The sequence below is a fragment of the Anser anser genome (genome assembly GCF_964211835.1).
Source record: "Anser anser genome assembly, chromosome: 8".
In the NCBI taxonomy this organism is placed as follows: Eukaryota; Metazoa; Chordata; class Aves; order Anseriformes; family Anatidae; genus Anser; species Anser anser.
In genome coordinates this window covers 10107146-10124010 of record NC_139728.1, presented here as the reverse complement: position 1 = coordinate 10124010, position 16865 = coordinate 10107146, and the positions used below count along the sequence as shown (strand labels likewise).

At 54.0% G+C, this 16865-nt stretch overlaps 1 protein-coding gene and 1 long non-coding RNA gene across 4 annotated transcripts in view; one reads left to right on the top strand and one right to left on the bottom strand.

The window, feature by feature from the left end:
• Positions 1-250: 250 nt before the first annotated feature.
• PBX1 (PBX homeobox 1) overlaps positions 251-16865 on the top strand; it is a 128485-nt gene continuing 111870 nt past the window's right edge. For 2 of the 3 annotated variants that reach the window (XR_014587281.1, XM_083845767.1), the window contains exons 1-2: positions 280-722; positions 3339-3412. Coding sequence is in view for 2 of the 3 variants with exons in the window: in XM_083845767.1 (XP_083701893.1) it covers positions 532-722; positions 3339-3412 (265 nt within the window). In the remaining variant the exon portion in view is untranslated. Of the gene's footprint in view, positions 723-3338; positions 3413-16865 lie in introns of all 3 variants that reach the window. The other variant, XM_083845766.1, reaches the window with a different exon arrangement.
• LOC310903123 overlaps positions 6406-16865 on the bottom strand; it is a 47725-nt gene continuing 37265 nt past the window's right edge. The window contains exon 2 of the long non-coding RNA XR_014587284.1: positions 6406-16865. This exon is cut by the window's right edge and continues 22097 nt beyond it. This is a non-coding gene — a long non-coding RNA (uncharacterized lncRNA).

Genomic DNA, 16865 nt, shown 5'->3' with positions numbered 1-16865 from the left:
GGCCCTGACAGCGCCCCGCTCGGATCCGGAGCCACTCCGGAGCGGCTCCGGAGCGGCCCCTGCCCCGCCGCCCCCCTGCCCCCGCCGCCGCCTCCCCGGCCGGGGCTGGGCTGCCCTGCTTTTGGAGTCGCCGCCGTTTCCCCTCCCTTCCCCGGAACCCCCCCTCCCTCGCTCCCTCCCTCCTTCCCTCCCTCCTCCTCCTCCTCCTCCTCCTCCTCCTCCTCCTCCTCCAGCAACCGAAGGGATTTTTTTTCCCCTTTCTTTTCTCTCTCTCTCCTTTTTTTTTTTTTTTGCGTTTTTTTTTTTTTTCCCCTCCTCCTCCTCTTCCTCCCCGCCGCGGAGCTGGAAGCCGGCGTGAAGGATAAATAACAATAAAAAAAAAAAAAAGAAAGAAAAGAGCAGCGCAAAGAGGAAGAGGCTGGGGAGGAGGAGGAGTGGGGGGGGGGAAGGCACGAAGAAGAAGAAAGCGAGCAAGAAGAGAAAGCGAGGAGCCGAGCCCCGGCGGCAGGGAAGGAGGCGGCGGGGCCGGAGATGGACGAGCAGCCGCGGCTGATGCACACGCACGGCGGGGTGGGGATGCCGGGGCACCCGGGCCTGTCCCAGCACATGCAGGATGGACCAGGCGGGGCGGAGGGGGAGGCAGGCAGGAAGCAGGACATCGGAGACATCTTACAGCAGATCATGACCATCACGGACCAGAGTTTGGACGAAGCGCAGGCCAGGTGAGGCGCCGCGGGGGGGGGGGCACGCACACACACAGACACACACAGACACACACGCGATAATTTGGGGGCAGGTGCCGGGGAAGTTTGGGCGGCCCGCAGCGCTGCCGCCGCCTTTTGTGCGCCCCCGGCTCGCCCTTTGTTGGCCGCCGGGGGGCAGCCCCGGTGCCCCCCCCCCCCCCCCCCCTTCCCTCCCCGAGTCCTGCGGGGAAAGGCCGGGGGCGATCGGGGCCGGGGGGGGCGGCTCCGGGCATTGTTCGCTCCGGTGGGCGCTGCCCCCCCCCCCCCCCCGTCCTCGGCAACTTTGGGCCAGTTTCGGGGCTTTGCGGCGCCGTCCTGCGGCAGCGTGCGAGGGTGAGGAGCGGATCCCCTCCGGATCCCCTCCGGATCCCCTCCGGATCCCCTCCGGATCCCCCAGGAGCCGCGGGTCCCGCTGCCGGGGCCCTCTCCTAACGTTTTTCAGGCCGTGTTTTTGTGCTTGGAAGGCGTACGTGGATCCTTTCCTTTTTATTTATTTATTTTTATTATTTTTATTATTTTTCTTTTTTTGATTGCAGAAGTGTTTAAAAAGGAGGGGAAAAAAAAATAATAAGGCTGTGAAATGCAGCAGCTGAAGTGCCCTCGGCTTGGAGCAGTGCGAACCTCGCGCGCGCCTTCCGAGGTGCTAGCAAAAGTTAAGGGGGAAAAATATCCCAATTAAAAGCGCCTTTCAAAGAATAACGCGAAGGAAGTCGCCCAGAATCGTCCGGGGGCACCCTTGAAATTTCTCCTGCTCGGTGTGGTGCCATTCCCCCTGGCATTTACGCTCCCAGCTGGAGCGGATTGCTAGAACATATTGTTCCTGGAAAAACGCACGGCACAGTCCAACAAACCCGCGTCACGCCAACTTCCAGGGGGATAAAAGTGCCCCCCAAACCCCTGCTTACCTCCTTGTGTGGGGCTCCCGCTTGGCGAGAGCGCTTGGGCTGACCTTATTCAATTTCATTTTTATTTTTTTGATCTTCGCGCAGGGGCAGAGCAGCCCTCAGGAGGAGGAAATAATGCGCTTTCCTCCCGGCCAGATGTGGGGAAGCGCGGGGGTCTCCCTCCTGAAAGTTGCAGGAGTGGCGCGTGTTCCTGCGTGGGTAATTTGGGGTGGTTAATCAGATCAATGAACCCAAGCCAGAGCAGACCTAGGAGAAGGCAATATGGTTTTGCCTCGCTGGGCTGTTTCAGCTGCTTCCTCGCAGTACTTTTTTTTTTCTTTTTTTTTTCCCCTGAGCTGCCAAACGCACAGTATTTATCAATGATGTTTAGCTGTGCATTTCCTGCATCCATCCCGCTATTTGCATGGATGTTTTGCTGCCTTTTTTTTTTTTTTTAAGCAAAGTTTTGGGAAGATGCACAGTGCCAGTATTATCTGTAAGAGGGCCCCTACAGCATACGGACGTGATTTGTGTATGCCCCGATGTCTGCACCCATCTGGGTGTGCTGATAAGGGGACGCTGTGGTTCTGCGAGGGTATATACCTTTGAGAGGCTTCATCAGAGAGATAAATCTTTTTAACATGTTGTGGGTGGTGGGGTAAGTAGTGTGAATGTTTGCCAGATGTTCACATCGTCTTCGCGTGTAATTTCGGTTGGTAAACAGAAATCCTGTAACTGGCGCCTGATAGGAACAGCCCTTGACACAACTGAACCCGTGGCAGAAGGATCGTATGGGTTAAGGGAAAATAAATAAATCCTGCCTCAGCAAGCATACGGTGGGTTTTAAAGCCAGCCGATTCAAACCACCCCCCCAGAATCTCTCCTTTCCTCAAAACCCACGGGAGACCGGTCAGCTCCGAAACAACAACCACCGAAAAGAAAGGCAGCGAGCAGGATGCCTTCCACTTCCCAGAAGCATCTGGCTGTGGTTTTTTTTTTTTTTTAAATGCGTTTACTATCCCAATTGTAAAGAATTAAATTTTAACACCTGCAAATAGGCTGGCTGCATGCAAGAAGTGTAGCATGAACGCAGGGAAATGGATTTATTCCTTCATATGCGCGCGTGCCTGTGGCTGTGCGTTTCTGTACTCCAAGTTGGGCGCTGAAATTCCCCGAATTGACAGCTCTAAGCAGAGGATATTGCCAGCCCAGGGAAAAAAAGGGGGGGGCATTTTTTTTTCCCCTCCGCCTTGCAGAACGAGCTGAATGAAACACATGGCTGGGTTTAATATCGGAGGTGGGAGACGGAGAGAGCCCCGCGCTGCTCGTGTGTGTGTGTATTTGAATGAGAGTTACACCAAGCTTGCCTTCCAAACCCTGGCTCTGGCTCGGTGAACACAGCCCGCCTGGCCCTTTGCGGCCGTGAGAGCCGCTCGGTGGCAAACGCTAATTCCGAGCAATTCCCAAATTGGTGTAATTTATCTGCTCTCCGTTAGCTAGGTGGCTGCTGGCGGCACCGCTGCTCGCGCGCCTCGAGCCCCGGCGGGGACGGCAGCGGCTGGGCCCAGGGGCCGCTGGGCTCCCCACCCCGGCCAAAATGCGTCCCCCCCGCCCCCGGTGCACGCTGGGGGGCTGATGTGAATTTTGGGAAGTTCTCCCCGGCTGCAGCGACGTCCTAACCTCACCCTCCCCCCTTTTCTTCTCTCCCCAGGAAACATGCTTTAAACTGCCACAGGATGAAGCCAGCCCTTTTTAATGTCTTGTGTGAAATCAAAGAGAAGACAGGTAGGAAATCAGTGCTGTTCCTTCTACTATATATATTTTTTTCCTGCTCTTTGAAGGTATTATTCCACAAAGTTTGTGCCCCCCCCGCCCCGTCCGTGTGTAGGAGTGTTTAAGTGGGGAGAAATAACTCGCTGGTATTTAATGCTTCTGGCACTGGACTCGCATGATGTGGTTTGTGTGTGCAAGGGAAAATGCTGTGGTTTAATTTCTGTTGTATGGCCGCTCTTTATTTCTTGTTTTCCTGGGGGAGAGAAGGAAAAAAAATGGAAAACCTTGCAATTTCTCTCTTACTCTAGTTTTTTCTTTAAAAATGTGGCACTGTTCAAAAAAAAATCCTGCCTGCGGAGTGTGCGGGGAGAAAAACAAAATGCAGTTGCGCAATTTCACTACTGCTCCTGGTTTGGTAAACCTAAAGGTTTCTTACTTTTTTTTTTTTTTTAAGAAAGGGTTAAAATGCTCTTGTCTGCCAATCATCCGGGGTAGCTCACATAAGAGCAAGTTGTCAGCTGCCTTTAGTGAAAGCAATATATTAGATTGTTAGTTACTTTAGGGTACTGTTGTTTTATGACATGGGGTGTTCTCAGGCTTCTAAAGAAGCTAATGACATGAGAGCGTTGGCTCTGCCGTTTCCCACTTTCCAGACCTCCTACCATGTACTAACACACTTATAACACATCCCAGGGGGGCATTTAAATTTTAAAAGCAACAATTAAAAAATAGCAGTCATCAATCAAGGGTGATCTTAAACAACAGATGCTCAGGAAAGGACATTTAGCAACATGCACCACTTATTTATTTATTTGCTGGAATCCTTTTTTTTTTCTTTTTTTTTTTTTTCCAATGGGGGAAATTATGGAAATTCAGCGTGGGGGGGGTGACTTGTGTCTGCCTTTCCGAGCCGATCGGAGGTGATCGGCGGGCTTCTCTGTGCTGATCCAGCTGCCTTGTTTTAGCACGCTGCAAAGTACTTGACTTCTCTCCCCCCCCCCTCCCCTTTTACAACAAGGACTGTAACAGTCAATAATTCATATCTAAACCATATAAGCAAGGGCATGACATGAATGAAAGTGACAATAAATATGATTGCACACCCCGTTGATATACATTGATAGTTACACATAAAAGGGGAACAGCTTTCGGAAAGCCGAATCTGGGTCTTACTTTTTTTTTTTTCCTTAAATATATATAAACCTGTGTAGTGCGAGCAGCTGATTGGAAATACAATTACTTGACTCCTGCAATATATATAAAACGACTAAGGGGGCCTATTGTTAGACGTTGTTTGTGCGGCTTGTAGCCTAGACAAAGCACCTACGATGGCATTCAGCTCTCCGAAGTCCTTAAGGCCGCGTTGCCTGACCTTCCCGAGGAGCCGGGCATTGGGTGGTTCCCTCACTGCCAGGCGATGGGTTCTGCCGGGGAACCTCTGCGGAGTTCATGCGGTGTAACGAGAAGGAGGTGGTATACGGATGGAGCTGTTTTTACGGTCGTCTGCTGTGCGCCCACCCCTCAAAAGGGAGCCCTCAAGTTCCCTTCCCTCTTCCCTCCTTCTCCTGCTTTTATTTGGTGCTGGCCGAAGGCGATGTTTGTCTGGGATGCCGCGTGTGCTGCCGGCGTGCTGGTGCTCTTTGGCAGGGTGACCGATGAATCCCAGCTCGCCTTCGATAGCGGCGCAGTCACAAAGTTTTGGGGTGGGGAATCCGCCGGGACCGGCCCCGGTGGCTGATGCAGGCGACGTCCTAACGGGGATGCTGCGGGCAGACGTGAGCTAATTCCTGCCGGCCGAGCGAGGGGCGGCAGGCTGACGTGTGCCCGTGGAGATAGAGGATGCCCAGGTGTGGGCTGGGGCTGTCTTAGCCTTTTTAAATTTTTATTTGCTGGTGTTGTGCCTGGGTTACTTGGATACAGGGCTGCGGAGAGAAGCCTGAGGAGGTTGAATTGAGGTGGCTTTTGGAGCCTTGGTTGTCTGCCCTCGGATACGGTGGCTCATTTGTGCTTTGCAAATTAAAAACCCTCCTCCCCTTTCCCCCATCTGCATCCCCAAAAGTCACACTTTGTAAGCGAGCAAACGGCCAGATGGTAATTTATTTTTTTTTATTTATTTGCCGTTACTGCTCAGTGGGCCCGACTGCAGCAGGAGGTCAGCCCTGATTTTGCTGGGGATGAGAAGCGCGGGGTCGCAGGAGGCTCTGCGCAGCGAAGTTGAGCCGAGTTCTCCCTCCCCGCTTCCCATTTTGCTTCCCAGCTCTTTAACGTGTGTTGTGGGGGACGTCGTGTGAGCGGCCGCCTGAAATCCCGCTGGCTGTTTGTGGTCACCGGTGGGTGTTGGGATGTGCCCGTGTGCATGTCCCCCCCTCCCCGGCGTTGTGATGTGCAGAAATGTGCATTCAGTTACCCGCCGCCTGATTTAAGTGACTCCAGAGCCTTATGGAGACTTTACCACCGCCTCTCGCAACATTATGGCTAATATTTCATAGCGTTAACATTGTCTGAGCAAACCCAAAGTGTCCATAAAGTTCTTCGAAAAAGAGGTTGGCTTTATTGGCCAACGAGTTCCCTTCTGCACCTGGGCTTTTCAAGTATTTTAAAGCATTTATAAACGTTATTTTTTAAAGCTCACTGATTGGAATCCGTCGGTTCCTTTTGTCTGCAGCCTGGAGGTGGTTTCTTTTGGGGCGATGTTCGTTTAGAAGCAGTAAAAGTTGGGGGGATTTGGTCTGGGTGGAAGCGTGGAGAAAAAAAATTGCCGCTTAAATATATGAGTAAGTTGGCCGCGTTGGTTCGGTGTGTTTTCACTTGCTGTTGGCTGCTTTGTTGTGAGCGAAGGGGCAGGACTGCCTTCAAATGGCTGGCTGGCTTTTTGGAATAATAATTATGGAAATAGGAGGCATTGTTGTCCTAAATACAATTGATTCTTCCATCAATAGGAATTGAAATCGGATATTGCATTGCTGATTTATAAAAAGTTTGAAGGCAGGGGTAGGGGCTCCGTCTTTATGTCCTTTTTTTTTTTTTCCCCTTGTTTTTTTTCCTTTTTTTTTTTTTTAAGCTGTTCCCTGCCTGAGCAGAATAGCTAAGTAGAAGAATCAGGCAAGGCATCGCAGACGTGGGGTCCTTGGATGGCAAACTGGAAAATATCTGCTGTCAAAACGCAGCAGCGTCTATTTCAGCTGGGAGCCTTTTCCAACTCCCATCTCGTTCGGTGGGGACCGGCGGGGAGAGGCTGAGCACAGGATATATGGCCGTTTAATCTGATTCCTCCTCCTTAAGAGCTTTTCCGATCGTTTCACTTTCTCTGCTCTTTTGGGGGAGGTGAGGGCGTCGGGCAAATAGTACTTGTTAAAAAGACCCTGACTCCTTGTTTGAAATCCCCCGGTTTGATTTTCTCAGCCCCTCGCCCCCCTCTGTGTCGAAGGAATTGGGGTTTAAAAGCAAAACCTGCGTACGACCAGTAGATGGAATTTACTGAGTGGAATATTTATAGGCAGCACTGATTAGCCGTGCGGTTGTTGTTGAATAATGGGTTTATTTTTTTAATTTTAGAACATAATAGCTATATAAGGTGCCTCTTAGTTACCTTTCCCCGTGCATTATCTTCACCAAACTTAACTCAAATCAGATCTTTGGAGGAGGCAGGATTTTTTTTCCCCCTTCTTTTCTTCCTTAACACCCCTTTGTTCTCTCCAGCTCTGTGTTCAATTAACACCCCCATCACAGAACTGTAGTCTTTTTTTTTTTAATGTCTGTTACTGTATTTCACTTCTGACACCTCTCTTATTATTCTTGCCTGCCATTTCTCTTTAATATAGCAATTACGTTATGGGGTTTCTTTCTTTCTTCCTCCCCCCCCTGCCCCCAAAGGAGGGAACGGGGGCAGCCATGGTGCCCCGAGCGGGGCTGCAGGCACGGGGCAGTTTTTGCAGGATGAAGTTTGTGGCGGGGCAGGATGCGGCATCGGCCTTTCCTCCCCTCCCCAGCCCTCCGGTACTGTCTGAAACCCTGCCCTCCTTCTCTCGTGCATTTCCACGGAGGTTTCCCAAGGTGCTGGGGCGGGTTAAGCCCCCCCAGTTTGAATCGCGGTGCTGTGCTGCACCTACGGCTTAATTCTCCTGCTGCAAAAGCTGATAATGAAAGCGCTGCAGCTCCAGCACCGAAGGATCAGGGGCCCTGCTCTGCTCCGGGAAGTCCAGCATCGCCTGCCTGCCCTTCAAAGGGTTTGCTTTATTTCCCCCCCCCCCTTTTTTTTTTTTTCAGCTGGAAGGCTTTGGAGGGAGAGGTGATGCTGCTCCTCGCCAGCCGGGCGGGCAGTGGGTCTGTCGGTGTGGGGTCTGCTGGTCCCTGGCTGCTTTCGGAGGGGAAAGCAAAACGTTTCATCGTCTTCTCTTCCCTGTTTCATCGTCTTCTCTTCCCTGTTTCATCGTCTTCTCTTCCCTGTGGGCCCTGCTGAAAGCAGGGCCTCTGCTGGCGGCCGATGCTGTGCGGGGAAACCTCTGTGCAGCTCGCGATTAAATTACTTCCAGAAAGCTGCTGGCTTTAAGGGAAAGGAGGGAAGGGAACGTGCAGGAGGCCGAGAGGCAGGGATGGTCTGCAAGGGAGGACGGTGTCTGGGAGATGTTGGCTTGAGGGGGAGGGCTGTGTCGCGCAAGGGGAGCAGCAGCCACCTCTGGGAGGGATGGAAACCAGTCCCCCCGATGGGAAGGCTGGGTGGACCCCAGTATACCCGATGGGTTACGGGGCAGCAGCCTCCCCTGTTCTGTGGGGTCGGGCCTGTGACCCCGCTGCGAGTCCTTTTTCTGAGATTTTTCTCCTCAAATGCAGCCTGGTCCATCGGGGACCTGCCGAGGATAGGATAGCATCGGAGGAGTGCGCTCGCAGCGAGAATTCTTCCTTTTTCATTTTGTATTTTCTTCCTCTCCCCTGGTAGCACGTGGCGGGTGCCGCTCTTTGAATGGAGCGGGCTTAATTAGGTTAATCAAAATCGGCCTCCTGCGATTCACCGGGGCAGGAGGGGGGGAGCAGGGGGCTCTGGTGGGCTCCTTCTCACCGCCTCCCCCTCGGGCATCACAGCAAAGGGGAACCAGGCACGGCGTTACCACCCCTGCACCTCGGGGAGAAAAATCCCCCGAACAGGAGAGCAAATCCGCTCGGTTTTGTTCCGAGGCTTGTTTATTTTGGGGTGCCTGTTGTTGAATAAACTTTCCTGTGGCTGCGGCAGCCCCCTGGGCCCCTGCCCTATTTGTTTCCAGGGAGGTGGCCGAACCCCCCCAGAGATGGCTTACGGGGATGGACAAGCTCGCACAGCTCCTGGGGGGCTAGAGCAGGAAAAATACCCGTGTGAACCAGGTGCGTGCACAAATAGCTGCTGTCATAAACACGCTGTGTGTCTTCGCCATCGCCACGGGCTTCTCCCCGCTCCTCACCCCTTCCCTGCGAGTGGTCTCGGCGGCGAAGTCCAGCCCAGGGAACCGAGATCTCGTTACCGGGCCGTGTAGCTCCAAACGAGAAACTCGGAAGATCTTTCAGGCCTAAATTTCTCCGGGGAAAATGGCTCTAGTTCCCTCATTTGAGACCTGCGAAGGGATTTCCCCCTCTGAGCGCTGGCTGTCTGCGAGCAGAGCTTTTTCTAAACGGTCTCAAATGTGGGATTTATTCCTCGGAGCAGGCTCGTGCTCTTGGTGCCGGCCCTGGCGTTGAGGGCAGCAGCTGTAAACAAAATTCAGAGAAACTCCGAGACAATTTCATCAGTTTTTTTTTTTTTTTTTTTTTTGCCTGTCACAGGGAAATTACTGCATGCAGCAATTCTTTAGGGGAGCGGGGTGGTGGTTTAAATGTAAATGGGTTTGTTTGCAGGGAGATGCACTGGGCTGTGCTGCCGGTCGTGCTTCTGCTGAATCAGAGCCCGGGATTTTGGTGGGGAGAGCGGAGAAATACAGGAGTCCTCCTCTGCTGCTGGTGCAGCACCTCGTTTCCCAGTCCTTCCTTTAATCGGGAGCCGCTGTGTTCTGTTAATGAAGCTCTGCAAAGGATTTTGTGATTTATTTTTTCTCTTTAAGCTCTATCAAGCATTTTGGTATTGTTTTTTTCCTTCCCGTGCTTGGAGTTGGGGTGCTTTGGGGCGCGGGAGATCCCAAGCTGTGTGCTCTGTGCACTAGAGGGGTTGGTTGCCCCACGTGCAGCTGATGCAAAATAAAAGCGGGCAAGGAGCAGGGGGTGAATTCGTGTCCAGAGAAACCACAGTTTTGTGTTTCCAAGCTTTGGGTTTTCTCCTGCCTTGCCTTCCCAGGGCAGTTTTCCTATACAGTGAGTTTCTTCCTACTCAGGATCTGAGCCATGCTTGGTTTTGGGGCTTGCTGGGAGGGAAGCAGGGCTGTGGCCCCCCAAGCAGGGTGCTTCTGGAGGGCTCCACGCTTTGGGGCTGAATCCTCGGGCTTCTGGGTGCCAGAAGTAACGCTCCCATGCGCGGCAAGGATGTGTGCTTTCCTGCATGTGCAGCACCTAACGAGGGAACTCGGTCCTGGGTCGGCCTTTTGAAGGAGGTAATGTGATTTACAGCAGTGGATCTGGTTAATAATCTATAGCAGCTTCTGTATGCTCAGGGGCTGCTTTTATTCCCAGCCAGGTGTTTGCAGGCCAGATCAATACGTCCCCATTTGCATGGGGCAGCCCATAATCGAATAAACCCAGGCCCTCCCCGGCCTCGCTCTGCGTCCTCAGCTTTCCCCGAACATCCGCGCGGAAGCAGGCTCGGTTCGGTCGGCCTGGCAAGCGTCGGGAGGCGGGCGAAGCTGTTGGTGAGCACTCTCTGGCCTCTTGACTGCCAGTCCGGAGCAGCGCATGACGGCCGGACGCTGCCAGGCTACGTGAGGCCCCGATATATCAGCCCGTACCGAACCCCGGGCCGTGCGCTCTATTTGGGCTCCGGATCACCGTGTGGTGCTCCGCAGGGCACCCGTCCCCTCGCCGGCGTGTTCCGGAGGCAGAGGGCTCAGGGGTTTTTTTGGTGAAATTCCCCCCCCTTGTCATGTTGCTTTTGGGGAGCATCTGCAGGGAACCGTGCTCGGGACCAGGACCGGTGGTTTGAAGGGCTGGGCTCTGAGCGCTGCGAGGTCCGCCCCGGGGGAGCCGCGTCCCCTGGCGATCCGCTGGCTGAAATAATATAAGGCGGCGGGCGGGATAGGTATAAATTACAGCATGCCGTGGCCTGAGGAGGCTGCGGGCTGAATACATTGAAGTGTGGAGTCGCCAGACCAGCGGCAGGGCTGGGGAGCTGCGTGCTGTCGGGGTGGGGGAACGTGGGGCTGTTTTCTTCTGCTGTGCGGGGATCGCTTGGGCTGGAATTGGTTTGCTCCTACGTCAGGCATTAAAAAAAAAAAAAGGCACTGAGGAATTAAATCTCTTGGCCTTGTTCGTGAGCCCTGCCCTTGTGTTATTTTTTTCTTTTTGTAAAGCTGGAACAATGTGGTCCTGAGACATGCAGTCCTGCAGCCAGCTATCTGCCAAGGAAAGAGGGCGTGCTGGGGGGCAGAGACCCCTGTGTGCCCTGCCTGCAGGCTGGGGGACCGTGATCTCCCCTGGTCCGAGGAACAATCCTGCACGTCTCCTGCTTGTTGTAAAGCATACCGGCCTGGCCCTGAAGTGCCAGCCCCAACTCTCGGCACGGAGGTGTTTTCGGAGGGGTTGCTGCGCTCCTTCAGGGACATCCCTTCCGAGGGGGGCACCGAGAGGGGTCCTGCAGCTTCCCGGCTGGTTCTCCTGTCTCAGTCGTGTTTGTAAATCTGGGTCTTGCTTTCCTCCCTGCAGTCACCTTTTCTCTGCGGTTTCCATCGGCGGTTGCTAATCTCCCTTCCCCGGCCCTTAATAGCTTTCTTCAGGCCTGGTGCACAGAGCTGGGGAATGGAGGGAGGAACCCAGGCAATCACTTGGCTGGGAAAACCTCCGCATACAGATTTTGCTCTACCAGCTCCTTCCCCTGGCAGCCCCGTGCCGGGGAAGCGCCCTGCTCATCTCCCCGCACCTCGTGGAGCTGTTTGCTGTCACTGCATCGCAGCGTTTCGGGAGCTCGCCGCAGCAGATCGCAGAAATCCCCTCCGACACCTTGGGAGAGCAGCGCCTCGTCACTGTCCTCTCCCTGCCCGGCGTGTCCAGCTTGCACGGCCTTTTATTTATAGGAGAAGCCGTCCCCAAAATAGCCTCTTTCCTTGCCTTAAGCTGAAGGGCTGTTTCCCATCCCCTGTTTAAATAATACACGGATACATTGAAAACCCTCAGAACAGGCAGTGCTGCGAGGAGTCGCAATAATCTGAAATGATAACTTTGCAATTTTACTTCAGTCCTGATGGAAAAACAAACAGAGCTGCCTCTGACTTCACTGCTGGTTTTGTTTCTCATCCGAGTCCAAACCCAGGAACTCAGTTCCTTGCTCCTGCAGCTCCTTTTCGGTTTCCCACGCGGCGTTTTGTAACTAAACGTTTGGCCTAGCCTGGCTGGCCTGCCCGTCCTTGTTATTAGAAGAGGAAAATCAAGTTTCTCTCCTGGTTGGATAACATTTTCAAATTCCAGAGTGATGTCGATTAGCAAAATTAGCAGTGGCAGGTTAACCGGCAGAAATACCGTTCCAGTGGCTAAGTGTGCATTGTTCCTTCCTGCTCCTTCCCGAACTCCGGCGGTCCCGATCCCGCGCACGTTTCCGCAGTGCAGGGCTCCTTTCTTTCTAACTCAGCGCGCCTATTTCCTTTGACATTTGATATTTACAAGGCTGGAGCCAAAGCGAAAGCGAATCTGCCTATAACTCTCCGAAACGTGCCTTTCTAATTTCAACATTAATGTTTCAAAACCCAAGCTGCTTGTGGGTGTGCGCTGGCTTGTTTACACACATCCTTCTTTTTTTTTCATGCGCGGTGATTCTCTGGTGAAACATTAAGAATGATACAATACCTGGCGCCTGCTGGTTGTGCCTCTGGATGGATCGGCCTCCGGGTTGAAGCTCTGAATTCAGCTTTTAACTCGAGCGGTCTCTAATGTTAAAAGGTTGCATTGTATTAACTCGGTCCTACTTTTTTTTTTTTAATTCGTGATTTATGTGGCGCGGATTGCAGATCTCTAGACAAAAGGCCCAGGCCACAGGTTAAAAGAAATGAGTTGGAACTTTTTAGTGATCGATCCCGAGGTGGTAGCTTGGGACACAACCCTCTCCCGGTAGGTTTTGTGTGAAGCCTGTGCTTTCAGCTTAACAGCCTCTTTCAGCAGGGCGTTTGCTCTTGTGTGAGCAAGTTACGGGCAGTGGGAAACCCTCCACCACCGTCATGGAGGTGGGGTTTTGAAGGGTTTCTTACCCTTCCTTTCAGAGGAGTGCTCTTACTTATTTCTGACTCGGATTTGACAAGCTCCTGGCTGCTGAGTTTTGTTATGCGGTTCCTGCTAAGACCGAGGAGCCTGCGCATCCCTGCTCCCGATGCAGTTGCGTGTGTGGGGGAGCAGGTGGCAGGAATGGTGTTTTCGGTGAATGTATTATTCCCCTGGAAAATCCTGGCTGTTAGATATGGTCAGCAGATGTGAAGTGCTGATCGGTATCGGTGATGGGAAGGGGAGTTGCAATATACTTTGCTAATGGAGAAAAATCCGAGGAGCAATTCCCTGATTTACGCTTTCAGCGATGTGAAATGAAGCAGTCTGAAGCGCTTTGCTCAGCAAGCTCTTAGCAGACTGCTTCCTCCTTTGTACTTCATGCAGAATTTTGCAAAGAGGCCGTTCCTCAACTTCGTCACGCGAATGCGGGTGCTCGGTTCGCAGACACTGCTGCGGGAGGTGCAGAGCCTCCAAAATACATCCAGAAAAATGAAGCATCGCTCCTTTTCCCCGGGGTCGACGCCTGCGTGGGAGCAGGAGCGAGCAGCGCCTGGCATCAGCTCCCTCTGAAGCCCCGGTGCAATTCTGTCCCCAAGTGGCTGAAAAGGTCATTTAGCGCAATAACAAATGTTTCAGGTTTTTTTTTTTTTTTTTTCACTCAAATAGTGAAACCAACATCCTTCCCGGGGGTGGACATGCCCCAGGAAGGATTATCGGTAGGAGCGCCTGGGCTGGGGCTGCTCCTCTCCCGAAGGTCCCCGGCTGCTATTTGCACATCGCGGGGTCTGACTGCGGCTGGCATTTCCCCGCTTGGCTGGAATTTACTTTCTTCCTGGCAAGGGCATTCGGTAACATTTGCGCACCTGGGCTGCTTAATCTTTGGAGGGGTTGGGGGATATGGTGGAGAAGGTCATGGGGCAAAAGTGATCTTTTTCTTTTTTTTCCTCTGCTTTCTTTATTGGCAGGAGGCAGCGGTGCGAGCAGCTGTTAGGCACCGTGTCCTCTGCCCGGGTGTTAGCAGAAGGGAGGAACTGCATTATAGAATGTGCTGGTACCCGTGCTGCCACCTGGGTCCTGCTCGGTTTCATGTTGGGTGGGTGAGGGTTGGCCCTGGCTGCGGAGAGCTCAGACCCTGCCTGCTTTCCCTTTGTCGTGGTGAGAAAGTTGGGCAGCTCTGGGCTGTGCTCCTGCTGGTGCCGGAGATATTCGCCCATCTCTCTGTGATGCCAGCGTGGGTCTAGGTCCAGAAAATGGTGTGGTGCTGGCTCATGGCCTCAAAGGGGTTCTTGGGCGGGGGAGAGGGGGACAGGGACGATGCTCGCACCAGTGTGTGGCGGTGATTGAGGTTTAGCAAGACTATCCCGAGGGCAAACAAGGGTTGTTTACCTTGAAAAAGCCATAGAAAAAATGGAACAAGATAAAATACAGAGAGATGGAGGTACGGGAAGTCCCTGATCTTCTAAATGCACCTGAGGCAGGTGCTATGCAGCAGGAAGGTGGCAAAGTCCAGGCTGATGGCAGCACAGAATTTATTTTCTTTTTTTTCTGTGGTGTTTGGTTAGGCCTTGGAAACATCCCTTGGTGAAGGGAGCGTGTCCAGCTTGGTCGGATGCTCTGTGGGCCAAAAGCAGTAGCAAGTGCCGGGGGGGCTGCGACGCCTTGCTTCAAGCCCTAAAGGCCCCATTTCTACCTTGTTTTTGGTGCTTGTGAAAGGAATACTGGATTGTTGTGGCTTGAGGGGGGAGCTGGAGGTCCAGATCTGTTGAAGTCTGGATGTGGAGCGAGTTGCTGGAGGTTTTGTAGGAACCGCGAGGTAAATGGCCGCAGGGAGCCAGGCCCGGCCTTCCTGCCGCCCGTCGGAGCGGCTCCGCCGGCTGCGGGCCTGTCGGGAGCGCGCCGGGTCTTGAACGTCGAGGCGTGCGCCTGTAGGCAAGGGCGGCGGGCAGAGCTGCTTTATTGTATGCAGGCTGTGATTGAGAAAGGAACTGCACAATTAGGAGAGGTCCCTGCGGTTTGTGTTTGAAAGGAGCTCTATTAGAATAATTTTTGAGCTCCTGTTTAATCGGGAGGCTGTCTGCGGGTGGAAAGTGGAAACCGCTCGCGCGGGCCCTGAGCATCGCTGGCGTGTGTGGCAGATCTCCATTGCTCCGTGTCCCCTTGTCCCGGTCCCTTCTGGGTTTTCCTTCGGTGGCTTTTTGCTTCGCCACGAGTCCCTCCTTGCCTTGGAGTCCGTCCCTTTTCTGTGACGAGGCAGGACGGTGCCTGGGCCTCACGGGCCGGGCTGGCGCCGGGGAAGGGCTGGCCGTGCCCCGCTGGGTCACGCAGCTCTCTGGAGGGCAGTGCCGAGCTCCAGCAGGAGCGCGGAGGAGACCTAAATGAAGAACAAATGAGAACCGTATAGAGACAAATGGGAATCAGATTTAGGAAGCAGACGAGACAAGGCTTTGGAAGGGAAGGGGCACGGGGGCTGTTTGCGTTAATCAGTCTCCTTGGGTTTCAGGCAATGATAAAGCAGATTTGTGTTCTTTTACCTTCTCTTCCCTCTTCCCCCCAGCCCCCTTCAGTTTCCTGCTGTTCCTCTCGTTCGCTGGTCCAAAAATAGCCCTGGATCCAGCAGCAACGGCATCTCCTCCCCGAGCTCCCACCTTCTGCAAACGGGATAAGTGGCCAGGGCCTCCTGTCCAGCTTCCCCTTCTCCTGGCTGGTTCTCCCCGTCTGGAGCCCGTTGTCTGAAGAGCCAGGGCCACTGCCGGAGGAGCTTTTCAGCCTTTCCGGAGCGAGCAGTGGAGCAGGCTCCTCCAAAGCACGTTCTCTCAGTGGAGTCGATTTGTCCTGGCACACTCTGCGGTGTAATTTAGAGGCAGCCCCTAGGGACTGGCAGTGCTCGGAGCAGATCAAAGTTTCTCTGTCAGAGGTCCTGGGCAGCGCCTCCGAGATGCTCGAGTTACCTCCTAACATGTGCTCCTCGGGGACGTGGTGGAGGCCGGCGGCAGAGGGAGGACCCTGTGTTCCCAGCCTCCACGGGCGGGTTATTTCTTTGCCTAGCTCCTCTGCAGGCGTGTGCTTGCTTCCCATGCCTCCCTCTTTTCTCCGTGGTCATCATCTTTGCATGCAGTAGGCAGATCTGTGGCAGTGCTGGGGCTGTACGGAGCTTCGGAAAGATGAACTCGAGCCTTTGATCCCCTCGACTTCCAAGAGTCCTGGGGCACTGCCTTCCCCGTACTGCCTGGCAGCGAGCAGTCGTCTTCCCAGGCAGAGAGGCCAGACCAGAGCTGGAATTAGCAGTTCCCCTGCTCATCTCTGCAGCTCTGTGTCCCGTGCTGGGACAAAGAATAAAAACACAAGGAATAAAACTCCCATCTTGGTAGGGAACGTGTCCCCTGTGTGTTGCCGTGCCTTCTGTGGCCTTGCTGCTCTGGCACACAGGGCTATTTTGGTTGGGTACCAGGTGGGGCTGTTGGGTACGGAGTTGTTTCGCTGTTTGCTGGTGGGGAGCAGGGAGAAGAGAGATGCAGGGTAACCTCCAGCACCCAGCCGTGGATTGCTTTCAGGTGCTGTGCTGGGCTCTGCTACGGATGCAGCATGGTGGGATGGCTTGTGCTGGGCACCCTTCCCCTCTGGTGCTCAGCAGATCTCTTGAGCACTGCAGAACCGCACGTACAGTCGCAATAACTTTCCTCTGTGGCTTGGCACGTCTTGCAGATGGGCTTTGCTGCTCCTCGCTCGATGCTGAGGCTGGTCTGTGCCGTGGCTGCCCCTTGCTGTGATCCCCAGCCAGCCTCTCGTGCCGCAGGGGGACAGCACACCTCCCCTCTGCGGCCAGGGGCATCAGAGCTGCTCGCTGAGAGCTGTTCAAAAGAACATTTATTGTGGCTTTGCTGCCATCACTGACAGCCCGGGAGGGACTGATTTAAGTAGCGTTTGCAAGGCTGCCACAGGGCTGTCCAGTTGCAGGCTGGTTTGGCTTTGCTCCGAGGAGCAGCGCGAAGCGAAGGAGCCGAGTGTGCCCTGCGGTGGCTTTTCCAGGTCCCCGAGGTCGGCACGGGGAGGGCGAGCCTCCTCCCTTCTCAGCAGGCCTTGTGGCCACAGGGACGGCGGTGGCAGACCT